Raw genomic sequence first — 27,297 nt, 5'->3', positions numbered from 1 at the left:
GCACTGGGGGACAGAGTGCGGCGGTGGTGGCAAGCAGGCACCGGGGGACAGAGCGTGGCGGTGGTGGCAAGCATCAGGGGACAGAGGGCGGCGGCAGTAACAGACACCGGCAGCGGCACATCAAAACACCCCCTCATCCCAGCAGCAATGTTCCACTCCGGCCTCCTCCATCACCACCCCTGGAAAGCAATAAGACGCATGGATAATAAGATGCACCACCATTTTATTAAAAATAAAGTTTTTTTCCTATTTTTCTCCTCAAAATTTGGGGTGCGTCTTATAATCCGGAGCGTCTTATAAAGCGAAAAATACGGTAAGTAGTTCTTCTATGTTTGATGGCTTGTGACTATGCATCATCCTCTTAATTACATTCCAGAGGTTCTCAATAGGGTTCAGGCCTGGAGAATGGGCTGCCCATGACAGGGTTTTGATGTGCTGGTCTCTTAAGTTTTGCCAGAGCTATATGAGTGAGGTAGAAATTACATATACTCAAACCTCATCCAGCATTCAACCACATATAAACCAGTGTTGACCGAAAAGAAGAACATACAGTACGAATACCCTTGCATTGACGACTCATCACCTCAGTAGTGTACACAGGAGAAATGGCGTCTTATAGCAAAGATCAAAATTTAATATAGTGCTCCGTTTTGTCCCCGATAAGGGCTGTGTGTCATTTTCATAAATCTTCGGCCAATTCCCCCACCCTGTTGTCTGCAAACAATGTGGTTTCTTAGCGGGGGGCTGTCCTGTACAGGGGCACCGCTGGGTTTCAAAGCGGATAGAACAATTAGGACTGTGCCCATCTCACCCCAGATTTCACGTATACCCTTGCCTAACTGAATGGATAAGAAATATATTTCTGGATTTGTAAAAAGCTTTTCCATACAGAGGAACTTACAACATAGTTTAGACAATCCATCCCTTTTCTCGGAGTATCGTCTGAAACTCCGGCGGTTTTGGGTAGGCGAAGGTCTATAAAACAGTTTTATATAGCAAAAACCCATTTAGCCTTATCAAATTAGTGCAGTGGACAGACTAAAACCTCACCTGACTCGTAATAGAATTTTTAATTGAGCACTAAACACAGATAATACCCTGCGGCGTAATGTTAATTGCTGTCAATAGTCTCCATATAGACAACTGATAACATGCCAGTAATCTTATTAAAGGTACTGTTCTCATACACACAGAGAAATCTCTATAACCTAAACTGTTCTGAAGGATAAAGGGTTACCATATGATTTTGGGCACTAGTGTTTGCTAAATTATGTGTTACGATTTTCTAAAAAAATTCCTTTCATTGACGACTGATGCGGGTAGTCCCAATCAGGAAGTTCACACGAAAAATTCTAAGTATTTTCTGGCTCGACTGCAATACATGACTCACATACATTCTCCATCTCCCACTGGTTCTAGCACAATAGCTTGTTTTCATTCATAACAGCCCACGACCCTTCACATGGATCACACAATAAGGTCTAAAATCTAACAAGGCTGTTTTGGTAGAATTTGCTGTGGTCAATTTAAAGTTAAGGGGTTGTTGAGGTCTCTACTGGCCAAAGGGTACTTGACTGGCGCAGACATGGGGCCCCAAAGCATAGAGTTTTCTGAGAATAGTCCCTAACATCCAGGCTGAGAACCACTGGTGAATAAGATGCTGCGAGGGCAGCATTAGTGACCAGCGGTGACATCACAGGCTGCGTTCCTAGCCTGGCTTAACTGCGGTGACCTCTGAGATCCCCGCTAGCACCGTGACAAAGTCGCACGGTGCAGATGCGAGGTCTCTGGGAGAATTTCACTGCAGTGAACTTGCCTCTGCACCGTAACTTTCTCACGGTGCTAGCGGGGATCTCACAGAGGTCACCGCGGTTCAGCCCGGCTGGGAACGCAGCCTCAGTGACGTCACCACTAGACACTGATGCTGCCCTCACAGCAGCCCATTCACAAGTGGTTCTCAGCCTGGAAGGTTGCATCTTGGCACCGTCCAGGTTGAAAACTAATTATCCCCCAGGCATAGATTACGGTGTGGGACAGAACGACGGACAGGTATGGTATATTGTTGCTTTTTTATTTTAGTTTTATTACAAGAGATCGAGGTCTTCGGTGGAATTAGGCGAAGTTGTAAATATGGTTTTATTGAGAATATTAAAGGAATCTGTGTTATTCTTTCAATTAAAGGACTTTTTTCTGGGTGTCTGTTTTCTTACAATGTGACTATTAAAGCAGACAGCTGGGGGCTGGTATACTGAGGCTGGTAAGGGGCCTTGGATATTGGTTCCCCCAGACTAAAAATAGCAGCTCGCAGATGCCAGAAAAAGCACATCCATTAGATGCGCCAATTCTGGCACTTTGCCCAGATCTTCCCACTTGCCCTGTAGCGGTGGCAAGTGGGGTAATAGTTGGGGGGGTTTTGATGTCTCCGTTGTCTTGTCCAGTGACATCATTCAAGCCCCGAGGTTAGTAATGGAGAGGTGTCAATAAGACACCCACATTACTAATGTATCATACCTGGACATAAGAAAGCAGGTGGCAAACAAGGGGTCCCTGGGTCCGCCCCAACGCGCGTTTCGGAACACCTTCGTCAGGGGGTCAGGTATGATACACTGTTTACATGAATATGTTTCTCTGACTTTTGCCTGATCTAGTACCATTCAGTCTGGCTATTTACTAGTATACCATGGGCATTATATCATGTAACATTATTTGCTGGGTATATATTAGTACCATGTGATTACTGATACACTTATGTGCAGTAATGGCTACAAGGGCCTCTGTGTCCCCATTTGCTGATTTTATCTTCATTTGTATGGCTCTGTAGTATGTTGTGCTTGTGCCTTGCCTCACTATGTCCAATAAAGCAATTTTACTATGACCGTCAGTTGTATTTTTGGATTCGTCCTCCCCCTTTCTACCCCAAGAAATTAGGACTAACGAAAACTTAAGGGCCCGTTACACATAGCGATATCACTAGCAATATCGCTGTAACGTCACTGGTTTTGTGACGTAGCAGCGATATTGCTAGCGATATCGCTACATGTGATACTTACCTCCGACCGGCTCCCCCGCTGTCTGTCGCTGATTGCGCGAGAACGTCCTGGACCATTTCTCGTTGGGCGCTTCCTGTGGCGCCGACGAGCGACGCGTGGATGCGGGCGGAGGACGTTAGGATCGCCGCGTCTGACAGGTAAGTAGCGACCCCCGACCGCTGCTATGTCGCTGGTGAGATCTGCCTGTGTGTCAGCTCACTAGCGACCACTTAGCGATGCACCAGCGATCCATATCGTTGTCGGGATCGCTGGTGCATCGCTTAGTGTAACGGTACCCTTAAACAGTTTTAGGTGCTCCGACATCTGTTTAGGGCGGCCTATCACGTTCCCTAATCAAAATCCTTTGATATATAGTCCATTACCTACTTATCTGACCATAATCCTCCATCAAACTCCATGGCTCCCAAAAGCACCACAAATATTGGAGGGCAACTAGCTCACACAGCCTTCATCTACCCCTCATTTCTGCAAGATGGCTGGACCATCATTGTAAATAAGCACCGTACTTTGTCACCCCCACCTCATTGCAGACAGTAAGCTCTTACGGGCAGGATCATTATCTTTGCATTAATATATTATTGTTAACTTTGTTATGACAGTTGTATATGAACTGTTGAATTGTAAAGCGCTGCGGAATATGTTGGCGCTACATAAAGATTATTAAAGTTCTGCCCCATGTAATGCATGGACGTGTTCTGGCTTCAAAAATGGAAGGCAATTTTGTATTAAAGTCTTAAAAAAATGAAGCTAATATATTGGACATAAAAAACTTCTATGATAAGTTATGTGGCAATGAGGTTTACAACCCAAGCAATGCAGTGTAAATATACCCTCAAAGTTTAAAATGGTTTTATATTCTACATTTGCTTTATATATAGACGATTGTCTTTCTGCAGATTACCTGATGCTCAGATATAGAGATTACATTTTTTAAGATGCTAAATTGACAAGAAAGTCTAGAAAAGGAGTGTAGTACAATGCAGCGGTAAATACAGTCACTTGTTTCCTTACTTAATTGAACTTCACACTTCTCCTCTTTCATTATATTTGCTATGGAGTGTTTTCCTTTGCAAACAAGCTTTTGTCCATTAGGATACTGGGAGCCATTTACAGTCACCTCCAATGTGTCTGAAGTCCCATTGGACAGTACATTATTGCCATTTTCCCATTGCAGTAGTGGAGATGGATATCCTCCAAGCCAAGAGCATGTCAATGCCAATCCTGAGGGAACCGCTGTGTACTGAGCACTGCACTTCATTGGAAAAGCAGGTGGATCTGTGGGTAAAGAAAAAAAAAATACAAGAATATTAACTTTTCACAGCCACTCAATTACCAAATGGTTTTCCACTTAAGTTCCCATGAGTAGTTGGGAATGTTCATTCCTTAAAACACTTGGTTGCTCATTTGTTGGCTTGTATCAACATGTGGCAAACACCTGATGAATGAGCCAAAACGCTCATTCATGATTGGCAGCACATCGTCCTATCCAGAGTAAACAGGTGATGTGCTGCCGATAACATGTACTTTCTATAAACACAGAACTTTTCTCAGCTCGTCTATACAGGCTAGTACTTGATTGGTGGTCATAGCCCAGATCAGCCTGTATGAAGGATGGTCACATTGCTGCTGGGTTCTGTTACGTTAGTGTCCACGCGTTTTTCAAAGAAAGAATAGTGTAGTCCGCAGCACTTTATTCATGAGTGAAAGTACTAGACCCCAAAAGTACCCCAAGAGGAACTCCCAAAAAAGTTTGCCTCCAGTAGCCTTTTGGTAACTTTTATATATACACTGTATAATCATAACTTAAAGTTCCTAAATTGCTTCAATTGGTTAGAAAGCATCAAATTAGAAAAAAACAAATAAATTGCAAACTTATCTGCTGTCATACTCCTGCAATGAGAGCTCTTATCTTTCATAGTGTACAGCTTGTTTCCATGGAGCTCGGCCTCCAGCCCCTTGCTGAGAGTGTGCAGTAGCTACACTACTCCAGCCCACTTATTTCTATAAAGCAGTTAGCTGCTCACTTTTCTCCTCCTCCCTCATCTTCTGAAGAGATGCAGTTAGAAATCACCAGCCTGCAGCTTTCACAGAAGGTCTGCTAATCTCAGCTCTCTGCTCCTGCTAACCTGAGCATGCGCTTGTTCAAATTCCATGTTAGATCTATATAAAATACACTGATAGCTGACTGGCTTACTGCAGATCTTGTGCTGAGCTTTGTAGTTCTGCTATTACTACAGATCAACTATTCACCAGAACCGTCACTCGAAGCGGGCTAGGATGTAAGGAGAGGGAGGAGACTGCATTGCTCCTGAGCTGCTCAAGAGACAACTTGAGAATCCCCCTTTAAAGGGAACCTGTCACCCCCCAGGGCGTTTTTAAGTAAAAGAGCCACCTTCAGCAGCACTAAGGCTGCACTCTGTGAAGGTGGCTCTTCTATTTCTGAATTCTAGTAACGCCGAAATATTGACTTTTATAAATTGCTCCCCTTACCTGTAATGTGTCCCATAGGTATGGTGTGTCCCCCTGTATCAGCCGCCTCCCAGCCGTCCACCACTCCCCTGTTGCATCTCTGCGCCGCCTCCCTCCTGTGTTGCTGTTACATGCCGGCGGGCACCTGCGCTGTTCCAAGAGTTCTCAGGCATGTGCAGTGTGTTATGATGTGTGTGTTGTGATGTATTCGCACTGCAGGGCTGGGAATCTGGGGCCTGCGCAACACGCAGTCGCGATAGCCTGATGTCGGTTTCCGGGCAGCGGGCACTGCGCATGCCCGAGAACTGTTGGCACAGCGGAGGCGCCCGCCGGCATTTAACACCAACAGCAACACAGGAGGAGGCGGCGCAGAGATGCAACAGGGGGATGATGGACGGCTGGGAGGCGGCTGATGCAAGGGGAGAAAACATACCTATGGGAGCAATTTATAAAAGTCAATATTTCGGCGTTACTAGGGGTCAGAAACAGAAGAGCCACCATGACAGAGTGCAGCCTTAGTGCTGCTGAAGGTGGCTCTTGTACTTAAAAACGCCCTGGGGGGGGGGGGGGGGGGTGACAAGTTCCCTTTAAGGACTGGATCACTGACCACATTCAACTTTTTAGGTTCTGTAAACTCACACCATGGAAATGTCAGAGTTATCAATGGCTCACTAGTCCCTTCTCCTCTTCTGACTGGTATCCAGGGCCAGTAATCTTATTCCACCAGTGCTGAAGTATTGTGGTGCACCTGTTCAGCTCTGGTCAACTCCGTATGTATGGAGAAGAAGTCTACCCTAGAAGGTACACTACTTTTTTTTGTTGAAACAAAAGCATATGGGGGTTCAATGACCTTTACGGAAGTCCTATCACAGTTTTGTACAAAACGGAGTTGTAATATGGAATATGACATGTCCTTTAGTTAGTATGTGAATGAAGTATGTTGGCATGTCTTATTATTTCTGGCAAATCATTGGAGTTTTAATCTACTCATGGTCGTGGAGAATTATCATACTTACGATAAACGAGAAGCTGAAGAGTGTAGTTGAGCGTCTTCTTACTAAGAGGATTTACAACAGAGCATGTGTAGTTTCCCTGGTAATTTGCAGCTACGTTGCCCAAATAAAAATTAAGTGAGCTTGCGTTTACTGAGTGAAAGAGCTCAGGAACGTTCCCCGATTGGAACGTGACCGAATTTGTCGGTTCAGGGATGGAATAACTAGTGCAGCTGAAAATTATGTTGGAACCACTTGAAGTGTAATGGGTACCATTTGGAAGAGTCTTGGTAGGAGATATCAGGAAAGTGATATTATGTGGACCACCTGAATGGATAAAGGGAAGTTAATATTGACATGGATTCTTAGTTGGTAATAATACAGATTCAGGAGTTAAAAACTGACAAGATAACTATAGAGCAGCTATCCTGTTGAGACAACTCTATTTAAAGTGCCCCTCTCTTTTAAAGGGAATCTGCCAGCATTTTTTTTTTAACATTTAATTCTTCTGCAGCATAATGTAGGGGCAGAGAGACTGATTTCAGGTTAGTGTCACTTGCTCAACAACTTGATGTCGTTGCAATACAATCAGTGTTTTATCAGCAGGAGATTATTACAGCAGGACTAGGTGTTGCGTGCCAGGCAGACCAGCTAATATATGTAACCTCGCCCCTGATTGGCAGCTTGCTGACAATGTTCAGTGTACACAGGAAGCAGCCAATCACTGGTGTGGGAGGGGTTATACAAAACTCAGAACTCTGATCATTGCTACATCTACGGCACAAAAAACAGGGATTCTATCAAAACTGTACCAAACAGTCCAGTTAATGATAAATCACTAGAATCAGGTTCTCTGCTCCTACATTATGCTGCTGGGCTTACATAACAAAAGCCTGCTGACAGATTCCCTTTAAATAAAAAGTAAAATGATGAAGAACTTGTTACATTTAAAGGGCAAGTGAACAACATAATGTAGCTTTTTAATCATACCTGTATATCTGAGAGGGACATTGAAGTTAGTGAAACTATAACAAACATCTGCTTTAATAAGCCTGATTTTCTAAAGATTTGGGAGGATTAACCTATTGTGGTCTATGCTGCATGCTCAGAATAAATAGAAGAAAATTGTGCCGAGCATATAATTTGGCCTTCATTCATCATTTGAATATTTAACTTCCTTTCCTTTTTTGTCTTGCTGTATGTGCAGCCGTTTTGTTTTTGTTGCGCCAAATTCTTCAAAATGGCGCTAACTGCTCATTAATTTTGTACAAAAGAAAAAGAATATTTTTAATGTTTGACCATCATATTTTGCACCTGTTCCAAACAAGAAGTCGCATGTTCTGCAATATGATGCCAAATTTGTTCAGAAATTTCTGTGGCATAAAAAAAAAAAACACCCTAAAAAAACGCAATGATAAATGGGGGCCTTTGTCTCCAGCACTCCCAAATTATATGCACATACAGAGCCATTCTCCCATAGCAGCAGCGCTTCCGGAGGAGAAGCTCTACTGTACTGACAAGCCCCATTCCAGCATGCCACCATTTTTTTTTTTTTACCCTTTTGTACAGATTGTTCTCTCAACTCTGAAGTTAACACTGGCTACAAAGCAATTTCTTTAAAAGAACATTTATGTTCAGAGCACCTCACCTTATTTTTTCCTGATCGTTTTTAAATAGGTGAGAACAGTGTCGCATGCAAAATTGCAAAGTCCCGGTGTAGCTCTATAAATCCCCTTGAAGAAGTTTTAACAAGCGTTTAATTAGAGGCTGCTCCTTTTAACCTCTTCCCAACCTTGCAATTTTCTGTTTTTTTATTTTGTTATTGCAAAGTTGCGGAGACCAAAAAAACTATTCTGACGGTTTGATTTTTTTTTTCGTTACACAGTTTACCAGATTATTTTACTTTATATTTTGATACACATAGCAGGGCTTCATAGCTACAGGCTGATGTCTATAGGAAATTGGCAGATCCCTCATCTGTCATGCCAACCCATCGCCCCCCCATGATCACGTGACGGGGCGCAGAGCTTCTGGCACACGTGAGTTAAATGCCGCTGTCAGTGATTGACAGCGACATTTAAACATGGTAACAACGATCATGACCTTTAACAAAGTTCAGTAATGTTTTTCCACATCATGAAAGTTGTAGTTCAATGTAGGAAGCACTGTAGCGACTGATACTGAATCACTGAGGAGTTTCAGAGAAAAACAGACTTTAAAAGAATCCAGCAAGGGGGGGGGGGGGGCTGCCTTTCCAACTAGTATCCCCTGCAACTTTTAAAGTACCGGTATGTTTTTTTTCTGAAACACTGCAGCATTTCAGAGTCAAACATACCTGGCTGAAATCATACAGCCGGCCAGTGCTGGATACATGCTGCCAGGTTCCCTTTAACCCCTTCACGACCAGGAGGTATTTCTGTTTTTGTGTTTTAGTTTTTTGCTCCCCTTCTTCCCAGACCCATAACTTTTTTTATTTTCCGGCCAATATGGCCATGTGAGGGCTTGTTTTTTTGCAGGACAAGTTGTACTTTTGAAAGACCCCATTGGTTTTAACATATTGTGTACTGGAAAATGGGAAAAAAATTCCAAGTGTGGTGAAATTGCAAAAAACGTGCAATTCCCCAGTTTTTATTTTATTTTGTTCACTAAATGCTAAAACTGACCTGCCATTATGATTCTCCAGGTCATTACGAGTTCATAGACACCAAACATGTCCGGGTTTCTTTTTTTTTTAAGTGGTGAAAAATAGTTAGGTAAAAAAAAAAAAAAAAATTTGCACCATTTCCCGAGACCTGTAGCGTCTCCATTTTTCATGATTTGGGGCTGGGTGAGTGCTTATTTTTTGCATGCCAAGCTGACGGTTTTATGTATACCATTTTACTGTAGATACAATCTTTTGATCACCCGTTATTGCATTTTATTTCTTTAATTTTTATTTCGCTACACCATTTAGCGATCGGGTTCTTTTTTTTACATTCGAGCATTACTGAACATGGCAATACCAAATATATGTATATTTGATTTTTGTTTTATTTTGAACAGTGTGAAAGGGGGGGGGGATTTGATAGATAGATAGAGATATATATATATATATATTTTTTACTTTTTTTTTTAAATTAACTTTGTGCATGCTTTAATAGTCTCTATGGGAGACTAGAAGCTGCATTACTTCGATCACCTCTGCTACACACAGGCGATGATCAGATCGCCTTTGTGTAGCAAAAATGCTCACTTGCTATGAGCAGCGACTACGGGGTGGCGCTCATAATCTGACAAAGACAACCATAGAGGTCTTCAGACCTCTAGTTTTCACGCCGACCCACGATCACGTGACGGGGTCACCGATGGGCGGGATTTATGACGCGCTTCTCTTAAGAGCGAGATAAAAGCCGCTGTCAGAAATTGACAGCAGCATTTAACTAGTTAACAGCCAGGGGTGGATTGTATATATCAGCTGACATGTGCCCGGAAAGGTGCAGGCTCAGCGCCGGAGCCCGCACTTAACAGGGGCAGTCCGACATCAGCGTACTATTATGCTCGATGTTGGGAAGGAAATAAAGGGCTATTCTCAAAACAGTAAGTTATCTCCTATTTGTAAGACAAGTGAAATTTACCAATTGTTAAGGCTGTAACCAATGGGTTCCCGACGATCCTAAGAACAGGGCTTTGGGAATCGAGCTCTGCAGAGCTCTGTGTGATTTATTACTATTTATTATGCTTTGCTTTTATTCCACTATCTTATTCCATAGCGCTTTACATACATTATCATCGCTGTCCCCAAAGGGGTTCACAATCTAGATTCCTTATCGGTATGTCTTTGGAGTGTGAAAGGAAACCGGAGAACCTGGCGGAAACCCACTCAAACACAGGGAGAGCATACCAACTCCTTGCAGATGTTGTCCTTGGTGGGATTTGAATCCAGGACTCCACAGTGCTGCAAGGCTGCAGTGCTAACCACTGAGCCACGGTAAAAGAAGCAGAGGAGTGTTTTACCTGTCAGTCAAGGGGAATGGTAACACCCAGGGAACAGGCAAAGACATCTGTCAACCAAACATATGCATATCTAACATATGTAAGGTAGTCCGGCCTATACAAAATAGTAGTTTTATCCTAATATTTATGGCCACCTTTCCACTGCCAATCAAGTTCCGATTATGTTCAATAAGGTTTCTTATCACAGTGGACTTATACTTATGATCCTATGTAAATTACCATTCATTATGTTGGACAAGAGCTGGTGGCTTTCACTAGGACGTGCCACCACCACTTTGTGCACAGTGGCAGAAGCCAAGAAGATGGGAACAGCAGAAACATTATTTCTACAGAGCTTTATGTTAGCTCTACTCTTTAGTGATTTCAAGAATCTCTTAGAATATTTCTTTATACAAGGGGATATAGAAGTTGTGAGATCTCAATATTGGGGGCAAAAAATATTTTATTATTTGCCATAAAATGGATTTGAGATAGTGCTTACTTGATATTTTCAGCTGTATTTGAGCTGGAGTGTCTGCCATTTCTGAACAGTCTTTGCAGCCGTACAGTCCTTCATCGTCCATGAGTAGATCTTTAATCACAAGAGAACTCCCGTTCAGTCTTGAGTATTTTGGATTAGAACTGGTTTCGTTGCTACAGTTCAGCACTTCTTGTTTCAGGTTCCCAATAAACCAGATGACAGGTTTTGCATTCTCTGCTACGGTGCTACATGGTAGAGTTGCTTGTCCACCCTTTTCTCCAGAGATGATTAATACTGAAGCTGCAATATGTGAAAGTGGGAAAAAATAGAGATTAACCTTCAGCCAAAAGAGAACGCAGGCCCTAAAGAGGGTTTCCACTTAAGACACTGATGGGATATAACCAGGACATGCCAAAGTGTTAAGAGGGTAAAAACTCCAATAATATCTATAATACAGTAGTAGCACTGCTGGGAATCCATGTTGCTCATTTGGCTCTGGTCAGATTTTTTCAAAAGCTGCATGGTCAACATTGGTGTGCCTGCAACATGTAGCATTTAGTGGCCGTCACAGTGCCCAAACAGTGATGGCATATCCTTGCAACCTACCATCAATGACGTAAATGGGAAATCCACTTTAGGTCAGTTTATAAATGAATGAGAATCATAATCTGTAAATGACCGCTATGTATCCCAAGGTAGGTGGCCTTGAGATGCAGGCTCGAGTATTGATCAGCAGAGGTACTGCTGATGTTTCCGTTACAGTGTGTCAGGGAAGCCTGTGTGTGGATTTGTGTAATAGGACCTTTAGTGAGGTCATAGCCATGTGATCACCTGTGGGTGTGGTTATGGACCATATAAGGTACCTGAGGTCTGGTCACATGGAGAGAGAGCGCATGGATCTGATAGGGCCATGTGGAAGGTCCCGGCAGGCCTAGGTGGAGGAAGGTGGGCTACCTTCCTGAAGACCACGTGCTGAGGCTGCTGACCCGGTGAGACCTATGTATGCTGGCTGTATGTGAGGAGGGATAAACTGTGCCTGAAGTAATGGACATTTTTATGTTCTTTTTTGCCTAAGCTAGAGGCTATTTTTGGTGATATGCTGATTTATGGTTTATGACACAAATAAACCGCATGAACTTTAAAGGAACCTGCCTCTTGACTGTCTCCCGCTGCACCTGAGCGAGTAGAATCCCTACAATATATATATATTTCTATCTATCAGATTCAGGAGGACAGCTACTGTCAAGTGACAGCTCCTGTAAGACAGAATCCAATTTATATATCTTCAAAGTAAAAACAGTCAACAAATTGAAAAAAAATAAAAATGTAAACACATGATATATTTTGGTTTAATTGTATGGTGTTCCATGCCTCAATTTTCCTCCGCCTTTTGTCACCAAAACACAATTCAGCAATGGATATCCCAACAAGACCTTAATGATTAAATGTCGTTTTTCTACAAATTATCTAAAAATGCAGCCATCAACGCTCGTTGTAACACTTTCCTAGCTGCGTTCAGATTTTCCAAAGCCAATAGGATGACCGATGTAATAAATGAGAACGAAGGCTGCAAAGAGATGAAACTAAAGCTTTGTGTTTTGTTATATGTCATGCTACAGACTTCAATTTTTAAATGTAACGGGAGTAAAAATAACCAACTATCACAAAATACATTTTTCCAATCTATAAAAACTATTTTATTTTTTACAGCAGTTTAAAAGAATTTAATGGAAAAAAAAAACAAGTACGAAATTATGCTGTGTTCACACGCAGCATTTTTTTTTAAGCGATTTTCATGCAAATAAGAAGCTGCATTTTACAGTGTCAGCAAAAGCTATGAGATTTCAGAAATCTCATGCACATTTTTTTCCTGACTAAATTTGCAATCTGCTTTCTAAAAAAAAAAAAAAAAAAAAAAAAATCTGCAGCATGTCAGTTCTTTCAGTCTTTTTACAGCGTTTTCTTTTCACCCATAGGAAGCAATTACAGAGTATGCGGGGCCATAGACTATAATGGTGCTGACCAAGTGAATATGAGCTCTGCCGTACAGCATTCTCTAGCGTATACACCAGCTGGAGACGGACACGCCAGAAAGTGATACACAGCACGTTCACTCTATCGGCACCATTATAGTCTTTGGCTCCATCGGTGCATACGCCTGAATCCTGTTTTGCAGGAGCAAAATGCAATGTGAAAGCACCCTTAGGCTAGGTTCACATGTTGCATTTTTGCTACATTTTTTTCCTGCAGGCATAACCTGCTCTTTTAAACATTGCAAAGGGTTAGGTCACTAAAGTAAGTGAAACCATAAAACCATTTTTGGGAAAAAAGGGCAATTTGCTCAAATTATTTAGGTTACGTTCCCACGATCAGGAACTAGCAGTGCTTTGGATGCAACGCATGTCTGCTGCCGTCTATTAAACGCAGGGGAATCTGCATGTGTTCACTGGACTATGAGGAATCACCGCGTCCAATACATTCTATTGATTAAAAGTGTTACGTACGCAAGAGAAATTGCCATGCTGCGGTCTTGGAAGACGCTCCGCATGTCAGTGTCCGCAGGCGACTATGCACGCATACTAGACATGGGATTTCTAGAAATCCCATCCACTATGCTGGGCCATCTGGCTGCTGCGGGTTTAACGCTGCATAAATACGCATCAAACCCGCAGCAATTCCTGACAGTGGGAACGTACCTTTAGTGGAAAAAGATTTTTATATCTGACAAAATAGTGACTATTCTGAAAAAATAGTTCAGATTAGTTAGTTCATGAAAAAATACGTAATTACAAATGTAAGTGGGGCGAGTTGATTCAGTCAGGACAATAGCAGTGCATTCTGTATGTTGGACATGGTTTACTTCCACACTTTGGTCAGCCCTTGAGTTGGTCAGGAGTTGTTAGATTTCACACCTTAGTCAGCCATTGTTTACTGTAACACACATCACTACTTTAATTAAACTGTACTAACCTTAAATGCCATTCACATGTGGGGAGACCAAAACATTATGGTTTAAACTTGGGGGGGGGGGAGAAGAATCACAAAAATAAATGGTTTTCACATACTGCAGTACCTGCTTTTTTCACAAAAAGTGCAGCAAAGTCTAATACCTGCATTTTTGCACACTCATTGCTTTCTATTGGTGAAAAAAAACTCTGAAAGAAGTGACATGCTGCAGTTTTCAAAAGCACAGCAGTTTTCCAATTTAGTCAAGAAAAAAAAAAAAAAACTGCATGAGATTTCTGAAATCTCATAGCTTTTGCTGGTACTGGAAAAAGCAGCTTTTAATTTGCAATGAAAAAACCGCAGCAAAAACGCAACGTGTAAACATAACCTTACAGCGCTATGACAGACCATGTACTGCTGGTAGGTCTCTCTCATTACAGCATTGTAGTGGGAATGTCTTTGTAACAGGACACCTGAGGAACCTAATCAAAATACAATATGTGCCTATAGATTCCCATGGCTACAACACTCACCTAACTATGCTGTGTGAACTAGGCTTCAGGTTGCCCTTAAGGAAATTAATAATGAAGATCAGAAGAAGTCTATTTACCAAGTGTGGGGTTAGAATGATAAGAGCTACTTCTCTATGAACTTTGCTTTGGTGAGCTGGAAACTTTTCACAATATTAGAAGGCAAAGTTCAGATAGCCATATTAATAAATCGTCCATTTTAAAAAAAAAAAATATTTTTATTGTCATCTACTGTATATGCCATCCATAAGTCCATTTTTTAAATCTGCTAGGAATACAGTTTTAGGAATCAAAATTAACCACCTAGTGTTCTCACAATAAGTTTGACAGCGTTTTCTGCTGCATCAAAAATGCAGCATCTTAAAGTTCCAGGAAAATGGTTGGGATTTATAGAAATCTCATGCCACTGACAGATCTGTGGTGCCCATTTCAAATCCGCAACATGTTAATTTCTGTTGCGAGTACCAGGGATGTGGCGCCGGAGTCGGTGTCCATTTTGGTGGAGTCAGTATAAAATGGACTGACTCCGACTCCTAAAATATGTACAGTGGGGAAAAGATTATTTAGTCAGCCACCAATTGTGCAAGTTCTCCCACTAGATGCGAGAGGCCTGTAACTGACATCATAGGTAGACCACAACTATGAGAGTCAAAATGAGAAAACAAATCCAGAAAAATCAACCTTGTCTTATTTGGCAAGATTTATGTTGCAAATTATAGTGGAAAATAAGTATTTGGTCACCTAAGAACATGCAAGATTTCTGGCTCTCACAGAGCTGTAACTTCTTCTTTAAGAGGCTCCTCTGTCCTCCACTCATTACTTATAGTAATGGCACCTGTTTGAACTTGTTATCAGTATAAAAGACACCTGTCCACAACCTCAAACATTCACACTCCAAACTCCACTATGGTGAAGACCAAAGAGCTGTCGAAGGACACCAGAAACAAAATTGTAGCCTGGCACCAGGCTGGGAAGACTGGATCTGCAATAGGCAAGCAGCTTGGTGTGATGAAATCAATTGTGGGAGCAATAATAAGAAAATGGAATACATACAAGATCATTGATAATCTCCCTCGATCTGGGGTTCCACGCAAGATCTCACCCATGGGGTCAAAATGATCACAAGAATAGTGAGCAAAAATCCCAGAACCACACAGGGGGACCTAGTGAATGACCTGCATACCTACTGTTCTGTCCCCACATGAGGCAAATGGAGGTGTAGTTGAGTGGGGCTGGGAGAGATTCCTACCTTCCGTTTCCTCGATGCAGAGCAGACAGGACCATTGTTGCAGTTTTGCTGTTCCAAGCGTCCGGAGAGATGATACAAACCAGATATTGTGAAGTCCAGACTTGTTTATTGGAAATCTGGACATACAGCGTATGATTGGTAATGTAGTACTTCTCCAGAAATGCAGGTGTAACAACCCAGGTGGTACAGCAAGATGTGTGCAGCAAGGTATGCAGCAAGTTGATTCAGCAAATTTAGAAAATTGTGGTAAAAAAAACTGATGCCTTCCACAGCCTGGTAAGCATGTCTCTCCCGGGTGACAAAGAAACTAGTAATGGCCACCGGCAGGAAGAGAAGGAGTCACCTGACCTGGAAGTGGGAGACATGTACTAGAATTAATTAGCTGCTGTCTGCTATACAGAAAAGGACAGCAGGTGGCAGCAGACCAAATGCAAAACTGAATACAAAGAAAGGTAATATAACACAATTATATAAGCATACAATCATAACCTTAGATGGAACAGCACACCTACTGTGAAGCATGGGGGTGGCAGCATCATGCTTTGGGGCCGTTTCTCTGCAAAGAGACCAGGACGACTGATCCGTGTACATGAAAGAATGAATGGGGCCATGTAACGAGATTTTGAGTTCATACCTCCTTCCATCAGTGGGCACGAAGATGAAACGTGGATGGGTCATTCAGATTGATAATGATCCCAAGCACACCGCCTGGGCAACAAAGGACTGGCTTCGTAAGACGCATATGAAGGTCCTGGAGTGGCCTAGCTAGTCTCCAGATCTCAACCCCATAGAAAACCTTTGGAGGGATTTCAAAGTCCGTGTTGCCCAGCGACAGGCCCAAAACATCACTGGGCAGCATGGTGGCTCAGTGGATAGCACTGCAGCCTTGAAGCGCTAGGGTCCTAGGTTCAAATCCCACCAAGGACAACATCTGCAAGGAGTTTGTATGTTCTCCCCGTGTGTGCGTGAGTTTCCTCCGGGCACTCCGGTTTCCTCCCACATTCCAAAAACATACTGATAGGGAATTTAGATTGTGAGCCCCATCGGGGAGAGTGATGATAATGTGTGCAAACTGTAAAGCACTGCGGAATATGTTAGCGCTATATAAAAATAAAGATTATTATTACTGCTCTAGAGGAGATCTACATGGAGGAATGGGACAACATAACACCAAACAGTGTGTGCCAACCTTGTGAAGACTTACAGAAAACGTTTGACCTCTGTGATTGCCAAAGGATATATAACAAAATATTGAGATGAACTCTAGTTAATGATCAAATACAGTACTTATTTTCCACCATAATTTGCAAAATAAATCTTGCCAAGTCAGACAAGGTGATTTTCTGGATTTGTTTTCTCATTTTGACTCTCATAGCTGTGGTCTACCTATGATGTCAATTACAGGCCTCTCTCATCTTTTTAAGTGGAAGAAGTTGCAAAATTTGTGGCTGACTAAATACTTTTTTCCCCCCACTGTACTTGCTTTAAAAATTCCCTACCGTTCCCTAACTACGCTATGTAACTGCTAGTATTTTTTTTTTTTTTATACTGCCTGTTTGATGCCAATTCATTTGATAGCCCCAGTGTATGCTGGAATACTCCATCAGAGCAAGGGGTAGAGGCTTCGGTCACTGCCTCCTCTCTGAAACGGAGCCGACAATACAGCGGTGTGATAATACCGGGCAGAGACCAATGATGTCACCTGCGGGTGAAGAGCTGATCTGCACGACAGGTATTTTGACACCGCTCTGCAGCCGGCTCATTAGTGCAGATATGAGCCGACAAAAGAGCGGGCACTGTCACTGTGCATATCGCACAGACCCGCCCCTGAAACCTGTTGAAAACATGTTGATGAAATGGGCCCTATATCTTTAAAATGGCAGGCAAACAACACTGACTGCAGTGAATTAGTGGTGACATGATGTAGACATGATATCACGGCAGCAGCCATGTAAAAAGTGCGATTGTATTTTGTTTGTCTATGAACAGATATCAGAAGAGAGTATGATGCAGTACATGCATTTCCCAGAACAAGGAAAATCCTTTGGGTATGTGCCGGCGAGCCAAAGTGAAAGCACCTTGGATGCAGCGTATGTTCGCTGCGTCCAAAATCCAGGTGAATCCGCATGTGCTGACTGTTTCGTGCGGATTCACCACGTTCAATACATTGTATGGGTGAAATTGACATGCTGCAGTCTAGAGAGACACGCCACGTCAAGCTCTGCGGGCTTCTGTGGATGCAGAGTGAACATGAAATTTCTTGAAATCCCATCCACTATGCTGTAACATCTGGACACTGCGGGTTGGACACTGCACATAGCGTCCAACCAGCAGCGTTTTCTGATCGTGTGCACATATCCTTTAAGGCAGATTTAGAATTTAAAATTTAAAATAATTTTTCAATTTCTTTCTCCGTGTGACAGGCCACTAGTAATATTTGGGGAGGGTCTGATCGTCAGCACCCCGACTGTCATCCGGTGCTCCAGCGAGCTTTGTGTCACGTTCATGGTTTACACAGCGCAGCTCAGTATTAGCTTTCATATGAAAGAACTGTGAAACCCCTCTACAATCTTCTGTTCTTACCATCAGACCACTGGTCGTCTCTATGCAAGGCTACATTCACACATCCATTTAGGGTTTTTACATCTGTGAAAAATTGAACGTTTTTTTCACTTAACAGTGTCATCTGTTTTGCTTATATCATCCATTTTTAAAAACTGAAGGAGGTAAACGGTCTGAACTTTTACTTCCGCTAACAATTCGCCGGCACCGACATCAGGGGCTTATCTACAGCATTCTGTAATGCTGCAGATAAGCCCTCGATGTAACCTGAAAGATAAGAAAAATGAGTTATATTATACTCATCCAGGGGCGGTCCAGTTTTGGTCCACTGGGTGTCACGGTCCGGTCCGGCACCTCCCATCTTCTAACGGTGACGTCTTCTTCGTTGCCTGTTGTGGCTCCTGCGCAGGCGCACTGCTCTGCCCTGTTGAGGGCAGAGCAGAATACTGCAGTGCGCAGGCGCCGGACCCCTCCCGGCGCCTGCGCACTGCAGGACTCTGCTCTGCCCTCAACAGGGCAGAGCAGTGCGCCTGCGCAGAAGCCACAACAGGCAGCAAAGAAGACGTCACCATTAGAAGATGGGAGGCGCTGGACCGGACAGTGACACCCAGCGGACCAATACCGGACCCGGACCGCCCCTGGGTGAGTATAATATAACTCATTTTTCAGGTTACATCGGGGGCTTATATACAGCATTACAGAATGCTGTAGATAAGCTCCTGATGTTGGTGCCGGCAGCTGTTAGGTGAAAAATAGGGCGACAGATTCCCTTTAAAGAAAAACTGATGCAAAACTAATTTTTATTTTTCCCCTTTGTTTGACAGACAATTATGGAATTTAATGGCCGATTCTGATTGTGACACGGCTCCATTTTTTTCACGGATGCGTGAATGGAGCAAACGCTCCGGGTCCATGTGCTGTTCGACAGGGATAAGAGTACCAGATGTGAACACAACCGTAGATTCACTATTTGAGTGATTATGTCATCCGAGTGCAGTCAGTCCGATGTTTTCTGTGAAGCCATAGACTCGAATGTAAGGCGAGAGGCATCTGATTTCAGAGTGAAATCGCAGCATTCTGTGAGGCTTTTTTACAGACAGATTATGCCAATAAAATTAAAAAAATTGGTCATCAGGACTGCCCCATTGAGTAACATTGGTCCAAGTGCTATTTAATTAGAAAAAACAAAAATGGACATCACTCGTCCAATTTATATGCCCATGTGACTCTGGCCTAAGGGTGAGGCATTGGTTTTTGGAATGGCAGAGGTAAATGTTCATGGAGTGATGGTTCTGTATTATAATTGTTAAAGCTTCACACAGAGAATTTTCTACAGATACAGTTGTGACCAAAAGTATTGACACCCCTGCAATTTTGTCAGATAATACTCAGTTTCTTCCTGAAAATGATTGCAAACAAATTCTTTGGTATTATTATCTTCATTTAATTTGTCTTAAATGAAAAAACACAAAAGAGAATTGTCCTAAAGTCAAATTGGATATAATTCCACACCAAACATAAAAAAGAGGGTGGACAAAAGTATTGGCACTGTTCGAAAAATCATGTGATGCTTCTCTAATTTGTGTAATTAACAGCACCTGTAGCTTACCTGTGGCACCTAACAGGTGTTGGCAATAACTAAATCACACTTGCAGCCAGTTGACATGGATTAAAGTTGACTCAACCTCTGTCCTGTGTCCTTGTGTGTACCACATTGAGCATGGAGAAAAGAAAGAAGACCAAAGAACTGTCTGAGGACTTGAGAAACCAAATTGTGAGGAAGCATGAGCAATCTCAAGGCTACAAGTCCATCTCCAAAGACCTGAATGTTCCTGTGTCTACCGTGCGCAGTGTCATCAAGAAGTTTAAAGCCCATGGCACTGTGGCTAACCTCCCTAGATGTGGACGGAAAAGAAAAATTGACAAGAGATATCAACGCAAGATTGTGCGGATGTTGGATAAAGAACCTCGACTAACATCCAAACAAGTTCAAGCTGCCCTGCAGTCCGAGGGTACAACAGTGTCAACCCGTACTATCCGTCGGCGTCTGAATGAAAAGGGACTGTATGGTAAGAGAGACAGGAAGACTCCACTTCTTACCCCGAGACATAAAAAAGCCAGGCTGGAGTTTGCCAAAACTTACCTGAAAAAGCCTAAAACGTTTTGGAAGAATGTTCTCTGGTCAGATGAGACAAAAGTAGAGCTTTTTGGGCAAAGGCATCACATAGAGTTTACAGGAGAAAAAAAGAGGCATTCAAAGAAAAAAACACGGTCCCTACAGTCAAACATGGCGGAGGTTCCCTGATGTTTTGGGGTTGCTTTGCTGCCTCTGCCACTGGACTGCTTGACCGTGTGCATGGCATTATGAAGTCTGAAGACTACCAACAAATTTTGCAGCATAACGTAGGGCCCCGTGTGAGAAAGCTGGGTCTCCCTCAGAGGTCATGGGTCTTCCAGCAGGACAATGACCCAAAACACACTTCAAAAAGCACTAGAAAATGGTTTGAGAGAAAGCACTGGAGACTTGTAAGGTGGCCAGCAATGAGTCCAGACCTGAATCCCATAGAACACCCGTGGAGAGATCTAAAAATGGCAGTTTGGAGAAGGCACCCTTCAAATATCAGGGACCTGGAGCAGTTTGCCAAAGAAGAATGGTCTAAAATTCCAGCAGAGCATTGTAAGAAACGCATTGATGGTTACCGGAAGCGGTTGGTTGCAGTTATTTTGGCTAAAGGTTGTGCAACCAAGTATTAGGCTGAGGGTGCCAATACTTTTGTCTGGCCCATTTTTGGAGTTTTGTGTGAAATGATCAATGTTTTGCTTCATTCTCTTTTGTGTTTTTTCATTTAAGACAAATTAAATGAAGATAATAATACCAAAGAATTTGTGTTTGCAATCATTTTCAGGAAGAAACTGAGTATTATCTGACAGAATTGCAGGGGTGTCAATACTTTCGGCCACAACGGTACGTAAATTTGAGGGTAAATGGAGATTAAGGCTATGTTTGCACTGTTTTTTTTGAGCTTTTTTGGGGCAGATCTGCTTCAAAATCCTCATCAAATACAAGTTAATCAGAATGGTATTACAAATGTACGGTAAATTCACTTTGCTGTTAATATATATATTTTTTATGTTTGAAGTTTTTAAACAGCTGGTGAAAAGAAAAAGTGCACGTCAAGGCTTAGAGGCAGATCCCGAAGAAAACGTCTCCATACAAGGCTCTATTCACACAGAGTGCAAGGAAAGCTTCAGGAAATCAAAAACTCTGCCACATACCGTACGCTATAAAAAAAAAAAAAAAAAAAAAAAAAAAAAAAGCGTTTCTTGAAGTAATTTCTGCTTGAAAAACGTGGTTTCGAAACGCCTTGAAAAAAAAAAACTGTGTGAATATAGTTTAGGCTATGTTCACAAGTTGCATTTTTTTTCATGTACGGTAAATTAAAAGCTACATTTTACAGTACCAGCAACAGCTAGGAAGTTTCAGAAACCTCATACACAAGCCTCATGCGCACACACGCTTTTTTTTTTCCCCTGGCCAAACTGGAATACTGCTGCATGTCACTTCTTTCATCATTTTTTCACCCATAGCAACAAATAGATGCAAAATACAGAAAAAACGCAGGTATCAGATCAGGTTTCGCTGCGCTTTTGGTGCAGAAAACAGGAACAACAGTCACTAAATTATATCAGCATGCACAGTGAAAAACGCAGGAAAAAAAAAAAACAGCAAAAAAAACCCAAAACAAACAACTGCAGAACCTGCTTTTTTAAGCAACTTCTTTGCTGCCAAGAGAGAAGGTGAAGGGTATGTGCACACATTGCGGATTTTTCAGCGTGCAAATTTTACTATATCCGCAGGTAAAATAACCTGCATTTTACCTGCGGATTTAATGCAGATTTACTGCGGATTTCTATAATGGAGCAGGTTTAAAAACGCTGCGGATTCCGCACAGAGAATTGACATGCTGCGGATTCAAATCCTCAGCAAATCCGCGCGGAAAAATCCGCAGCATGTGCACAGAATTTTTTGTTTTACATTAATTAGAATGGTACTGTACCCCGCAGCAGAATCTGCAACGTGTGCACATACCCTTAGCCTGCAAAAATGCAATGTGTGAACATGGTCTTAGGCTACATGCCCACGATCAGGTAGTAGCAGCGCTTTGGACGCATGGAATTTTAGCTGTATCCAAAACGCTGCGCTCTAATCACGTAGAAAAATCTGCATGTGTTCTCTGAACAGTGCGGATTTATTTAATCTAATGAATGGATAAAGGGTGAAACTACGCAGAAAAGACTAGCGTCTCCGATGCAGATAATTGACATGCTGCGGCTCGTACACCTGCACCGTGGGTGAGTTTATGGAGTGGTAAATGGAAGCACATTAGGCACCGGATTTCTATAAATCCCATCTACTATGCTTCTAATGTAGAACGCAGCGTTCTGGACGCACCGCAGGGGAACTGCAGCCAAAACGCTGCTATTCCTGATCGTGGGCACGCAGCCTTAAGGTACTGTCACACTTAGCGATGTACCAGCGATCCCGACCAGCGATATGACGCGGTCAGGATCGCTGGTGCATCGCTAAGTGGTCGGTAGTAAGCTGCCACACAGGCAGATCTCACCAGCGACATAGCAGGGGTCAGGGGTCGCTACTTACCTGTCACACTAGGCGATCCTGACGTCCTCCCGCCCGGCTCCTCGCTCGTCTCTCCACAGGAAGCGCCGCAGGAAGCTGACGACGAGAAGCGGTCCTGAACGTTCTCGCGCAATCAGCGATAACCAGCGGGGGGGAGTGGGTCGTAGGCAAGTATCAGACATAGTGATATCGCTATAACGTCACAGGTTATAGCGATATTGCTTAGTGTGACAGTACCTTTAGACTTCCATCACATTACAAGTGAGGAGAAAGCGACCAGGACAGGTCTGACAGGTCTGTGAAAATAAGAGCCTGATCTTATCAGTGCTCAGACTTCCGGCAATGTCTGTTCCTATATTAATAGAGACGGTGTCTGAAGCATGTGGATCTCCAGAACCTGTTGGACTCCAATTTCTGGCTCTAGCTTGTGATAGCCTGCCAGGAGTCATGGTTCCAGGACGGAAGGCAAGCACAAGCTGCAGACCAATGTCCTGGGGCACGGCGCGGTAGTCGCACGGTGATCTCTAGGATTCTGCTTCCAGCAATAGTAGCAGGTGCAGTGAGATGATGTCTCCTACCTCCACTGGTGGCCCTGCACAGTACACAGAGGACCAGGAGCAGCTCCTCCAGGGGCCCCATCTCCAGGGACCAGTCCTTCTCTTCTGCAGGACAGCGGGGGGCACTCAGGGCATCGCCCGCTTCTCCATGTCTCTTACAGACGGTGATACGGGACGTGTGGGATGGAAGTGTCCGGCTTCTCTCACCAACTATTCAAATGTCGGTGACACCTGGAACTTATTGTTCTTCCGGCTTGTGAGCTGCAGGCAGACCACTCCCTGTGCCTAGGTAGGGAGGTGCCCCTCCTCCGGGAGAGGCAGGCAGCTGCACCTGGGGAGACAGGTAGACAGTACAATATAGATATATACAGTGTATAGCCCAGCCTTCTGCAGTATGGACATGGATACATAGATTAGATACCGCGGCAATCCAGGTCCAATTTCCAAAAGAAATGTGAAACTATTAACCCTAAATGTGCAAGCCTCCAGCTCATTCTGCGCCTCTGTGAAGCAATATAATGTAGAGACACACAAAGCAGCGCCTGCTGAAGCCATGTCACCACCTAGACCGCACATTATGTCACACACACACAGCTCCCAGCTGTAGAATTGCTCAGTCAATAACCTGCACACAAGTGTCTAGCAATAGCGTCCAATTCTCATCGCTCACCAGAGCCCGGGCTGCACTATCACATGTTTCAGCAGTCTTCCAGTCTGTTTTGCTTGTGCGGAGCATGCCCAGATCAGACCAATGTGTTTGTCTGCAAAGTTATTCATGACCACTAGAGTGCGCTGATCCACGCATGCTCACTACATGTGTGAAGTAGTTGGCGCCATTTTGGAAGAGGGATTTTTTTATAGCTTTTGCATGAGCATTTTAAAGCACAAAATATCCAAACTTATAGAAATTTCTATTCTCCGTGGATGAATAAGAGACATAATGCGCAATATGTATCACTAACTGCAAAGGGAACAGCCAGGTGCGACATATAGAAGGTTCCTAGGCAATAATAGGGTAAAGCTTGGTAGGGTGTATGCAATCATTCTAAACAAAATACAGAATAATGAGCTGAAGGCCATGTTCACACTATCAGTATTTGGTCAGTATTTTACCTTAGTGTTTCTAAATCAAAACCAGTAGAGGAACAATCAGAAGAAAAGTATGATAGAAACCCGTCACCACTTCTGGATTTATCGCCCACTCCTGGCTCTGGCTTACAAATACTGAGGTAAAAACTCACCAAAGCCTGACTGTGAACGTGGCCTAAACAATGCATGCTGACTGGAGTGCTGCAGGCTATTTTCCTTTATTAGCCTAGTTTCACATTAGCGTTTTTTTGCGCAGCGCATCGGGCGCATAAAAAACGCAAAGAAAAACGCAAAACAAACGCGCGTTTTTTTAACGTCATGCGCACGCTGATGCGTCAAAAAACGCAGCGTTGCTTGCGTTTTACATGCGTTTTTGCATGCGTTTGCGTTTTTTATGCACATGCGTTTTTAGGTGTGACATTTTTTTCCATTGCCTAGAGAACATTCTAGACTTGTTTACCTCAAAAACGCATGCGCAAAAAAACGCAATTGTGCGCAAGACCATGCGCACGCATGCGTTCCCATAGACTTCAATGTGTTGTTTTTGCGCATTCCGTGCGCAAGCGTGCGCATGCGTTTTTTTTACGAGACAGGATGGAGCAAAAAATGCAACATGTTGCGTCTGGCGCGCCTGGCGCAAAAGACAAAAAACCGCATGCGCACGAAAACGCAAGTGTGCACAAGACCATGCGCACGTCATGTTAAACATAGGTGCGCAGTGCGCATGCGCACGGGTGCGCACGATGCGCTGCGCACAAAAGCGCTAATGTGAAACCAGCCATAGTGGGAGCTGGGTCGGACTCCTGGTGCTTGCACCTGCTGCATAGTGGCTCAGGGCTGCTCTCTCATGGACTGTACAAAGGTAGAGAGAGAACAGAGTCCCCCAGACATCAGAGGAAAAGGCAGAATTAGCGGCAGATGCAGATTTGCTGCCAGCTGTGTACTGACTACTATTAAGGGCAGAGGCAGACGGCTGTACATTCTCTCATCCAAGAGAATCAGGACAATTATGCAAATGACGCTTTCATCGAACTCAGCGTTTGATCATAGTGTGATCCGAATCTCTCAGATAAGGAGAAAATGGAGAGAAAAAAATGTCTCCATCGTCTCCATTCTGTCAATGTGCGGAAATCGGTCGTGATTCGAGTGCTGTCTGATGTTTTCCACAAACTCATTGACTTGCAGAGCTGATTGTGATCTGAATATGGGATCATAGTCAGGCATGCAGCGATTTTTTTTTTTCTGAGAATAATATCAGACATGTGCACAGCCCCATAGACTAACATTGGTGCAAGTGTGAGCTAATATTTAGTGAAATTGCACTCAGACCACAAATACCCTCGTCTGCACCTGTCCTTAATATGAGTTTAAATATGATTGGCTAATTCTGAACACACGTACATCCCAAATTATAGGATGGTGTTCACAATTACACAATCACTTTATTTTAGTTTTCTAATGTTTATTTTCCCCTCTTAAATTGATTTGTTTTTTTCTGAAAAGATCTGTACAGATAGGTGACTAAGGTGGAAAAAGTTCTGAAATGATTCTTCTTGGTATGAAGACTGCTGGCTTTTTCATTTAGGCTATGTGCACACGCTGCGGATTCACCTGCGGGTTGTTCCGCGCCGATCCGCAGGTAAAGTGACCTGCGGTTTTCCTGCGGTTTTGCCCTGCGGTTTCACACCTCTACTATGTTAAAGGTGTGAAACCGCTGCGGAATCCGCCCAAAGAATTGACATGCTGCAGTTTGTAAACCGCAGCAAAACCGCAGCGTGAACATGTTTCTGCCATAGGCTAACATGGTACTGTACCATGTCTGCGGAACTGCTGCGTTTCCGCAGGGCCAAAAACGCTGCGGAAACGCAGCAGAATCCGCAGCGTGTGCACATAGCCTTAGTGGCTTCTAGGAAAACTTATGAGGCTCCGCAGTTGGAATTAAGACGTCGTGTGCTTAAGGCTATGTGCACACGTAGTTTTAGGTGCTGCGGATTTTGAAAAATCTGCAGGTAAATCCACAGGTCAAAAGACCTGCGGATTAGCCTGCGGTTTCACACCTCTATAATGGAGAAGTTGTGAAACCGCTGCGGATTCTGCACAAAGAATTGACATGCTGCTGATTTGAACCCGCAGCAAATCCGTGCGAAAAAAATCCGCAGCATGTGCACAGCATTTTTCAGTTTACCATTGAAAACAATGGTACTGTACAACGCAGCTAAATCTGCTGCGGATCCGCAGCAGAATCCGCAACGTGTGCCCATGGCCTAAGACTAGTGCTTAGCAAACGTGATCGGATAAGGTGTTATCCAGCATGATCGGGTGCTAGCCAAGTGACTTTGGCGTACTAGAAAAATATGTTTGCGTCCCCGCACGTGCATGTCTCACTGCTAGTTCAACAGCTGCAACACATGCAGGGATTGTCTAACAAACAGGCAACCCCCGCATGTGTCGCAGGTGTCTAACAGCCACAAGACATGCAGCCGTGGGGACTCGAACATACAGGTGCATCTCACAAAATTAGAATATCCTCAAAAAGTTAATTTATTTCAGTTCTTCAACACAAAAAGTGAACCTCATATATTACATAGAGTCATTACAAACAGAGTGATCTATTTCAAGTGTTTATTTCTGTTAATGTTGATGATTATGGCTTACACCCAATGAAAACCCAAAAGTCATTATCTCAGTAAATTAGAATACTTTATAACACCAGCTTGAAAAATGATTTTAAAATCCGAAATGTTGACCTACTGAAATGTAT

At 43.2% G+C, this 27,297-nt stretch overlaps 1 protein-coding gene across 3 annotated transcripts in view; it reads right to left on the bottom strand.

The window, feature by feature from the left end:
- The window catches only part of VSIG10 (V-set and immunoglobulin domain containing 10), a 49,380-nt gene extending 25,145 nt beyond the window's left edge, over nucleotides 1–24,235 (bottom strand). Inside the window, exons 1-5 of one of the 3 annotated variants that reach the window (XM_073559635.1) lie at nucleotides 24,118–24,235; nucleotides 23,469–23,778; nucleotides 10,986–11,264; nucleotides 6,536–6,838; nucleotides 4,062–4,325 (exon numbers count right to left, since the gene is read on the bottom strand). In XM_073559635.1, coding sequence (XP_073415736.1) covers nucleotides 4,062–4,325; nucleotides 6,536–6,838; nucleotides 10,986–11,264; nucleotides 23,469–23,529 — 907 coding nt within the window. In that variant the 5' untranslated portion in view covers nucleotides 23,530–23,778; nucleotides 24,118–24,235. Of the gene's footprint in view, nucleotides 1–4,061; nucleotides 4,326–6,535; nucleotides 6,839–10,985; nucleotides 11,265–23,468; nucleotides 23,779–24,072; nucleotides 24,093–24,117 lie in introns of those variants that run through there. The other 2 variants (XM_073559645.1, XM_073559655.1) reach the window with 2 other exon arrangements.
- Nucleotides 24,236–27,297: the final 3,062 nt, after the last annotated feature.

The sequence above is a fragment of the Dendrobates tinctorius genome, unplaced genomic scaffold (genome assembly GCF_039654945.1).
Source record: "Dendrobates tinctorius isolate UK_male_01 unplaced genomic scaffold, ASM3965494v1 ptg000003l, whole genome shotgun sequence".
NCBI lineage: Eukaryota > Metazoa > Chordata > Amphibia > Anura > Dendrobatidae > Dendrobates > Dendrobates tinctorius.
This window is presented reverse-complemented; position numbering and strand designations above follow the sequence as displayed.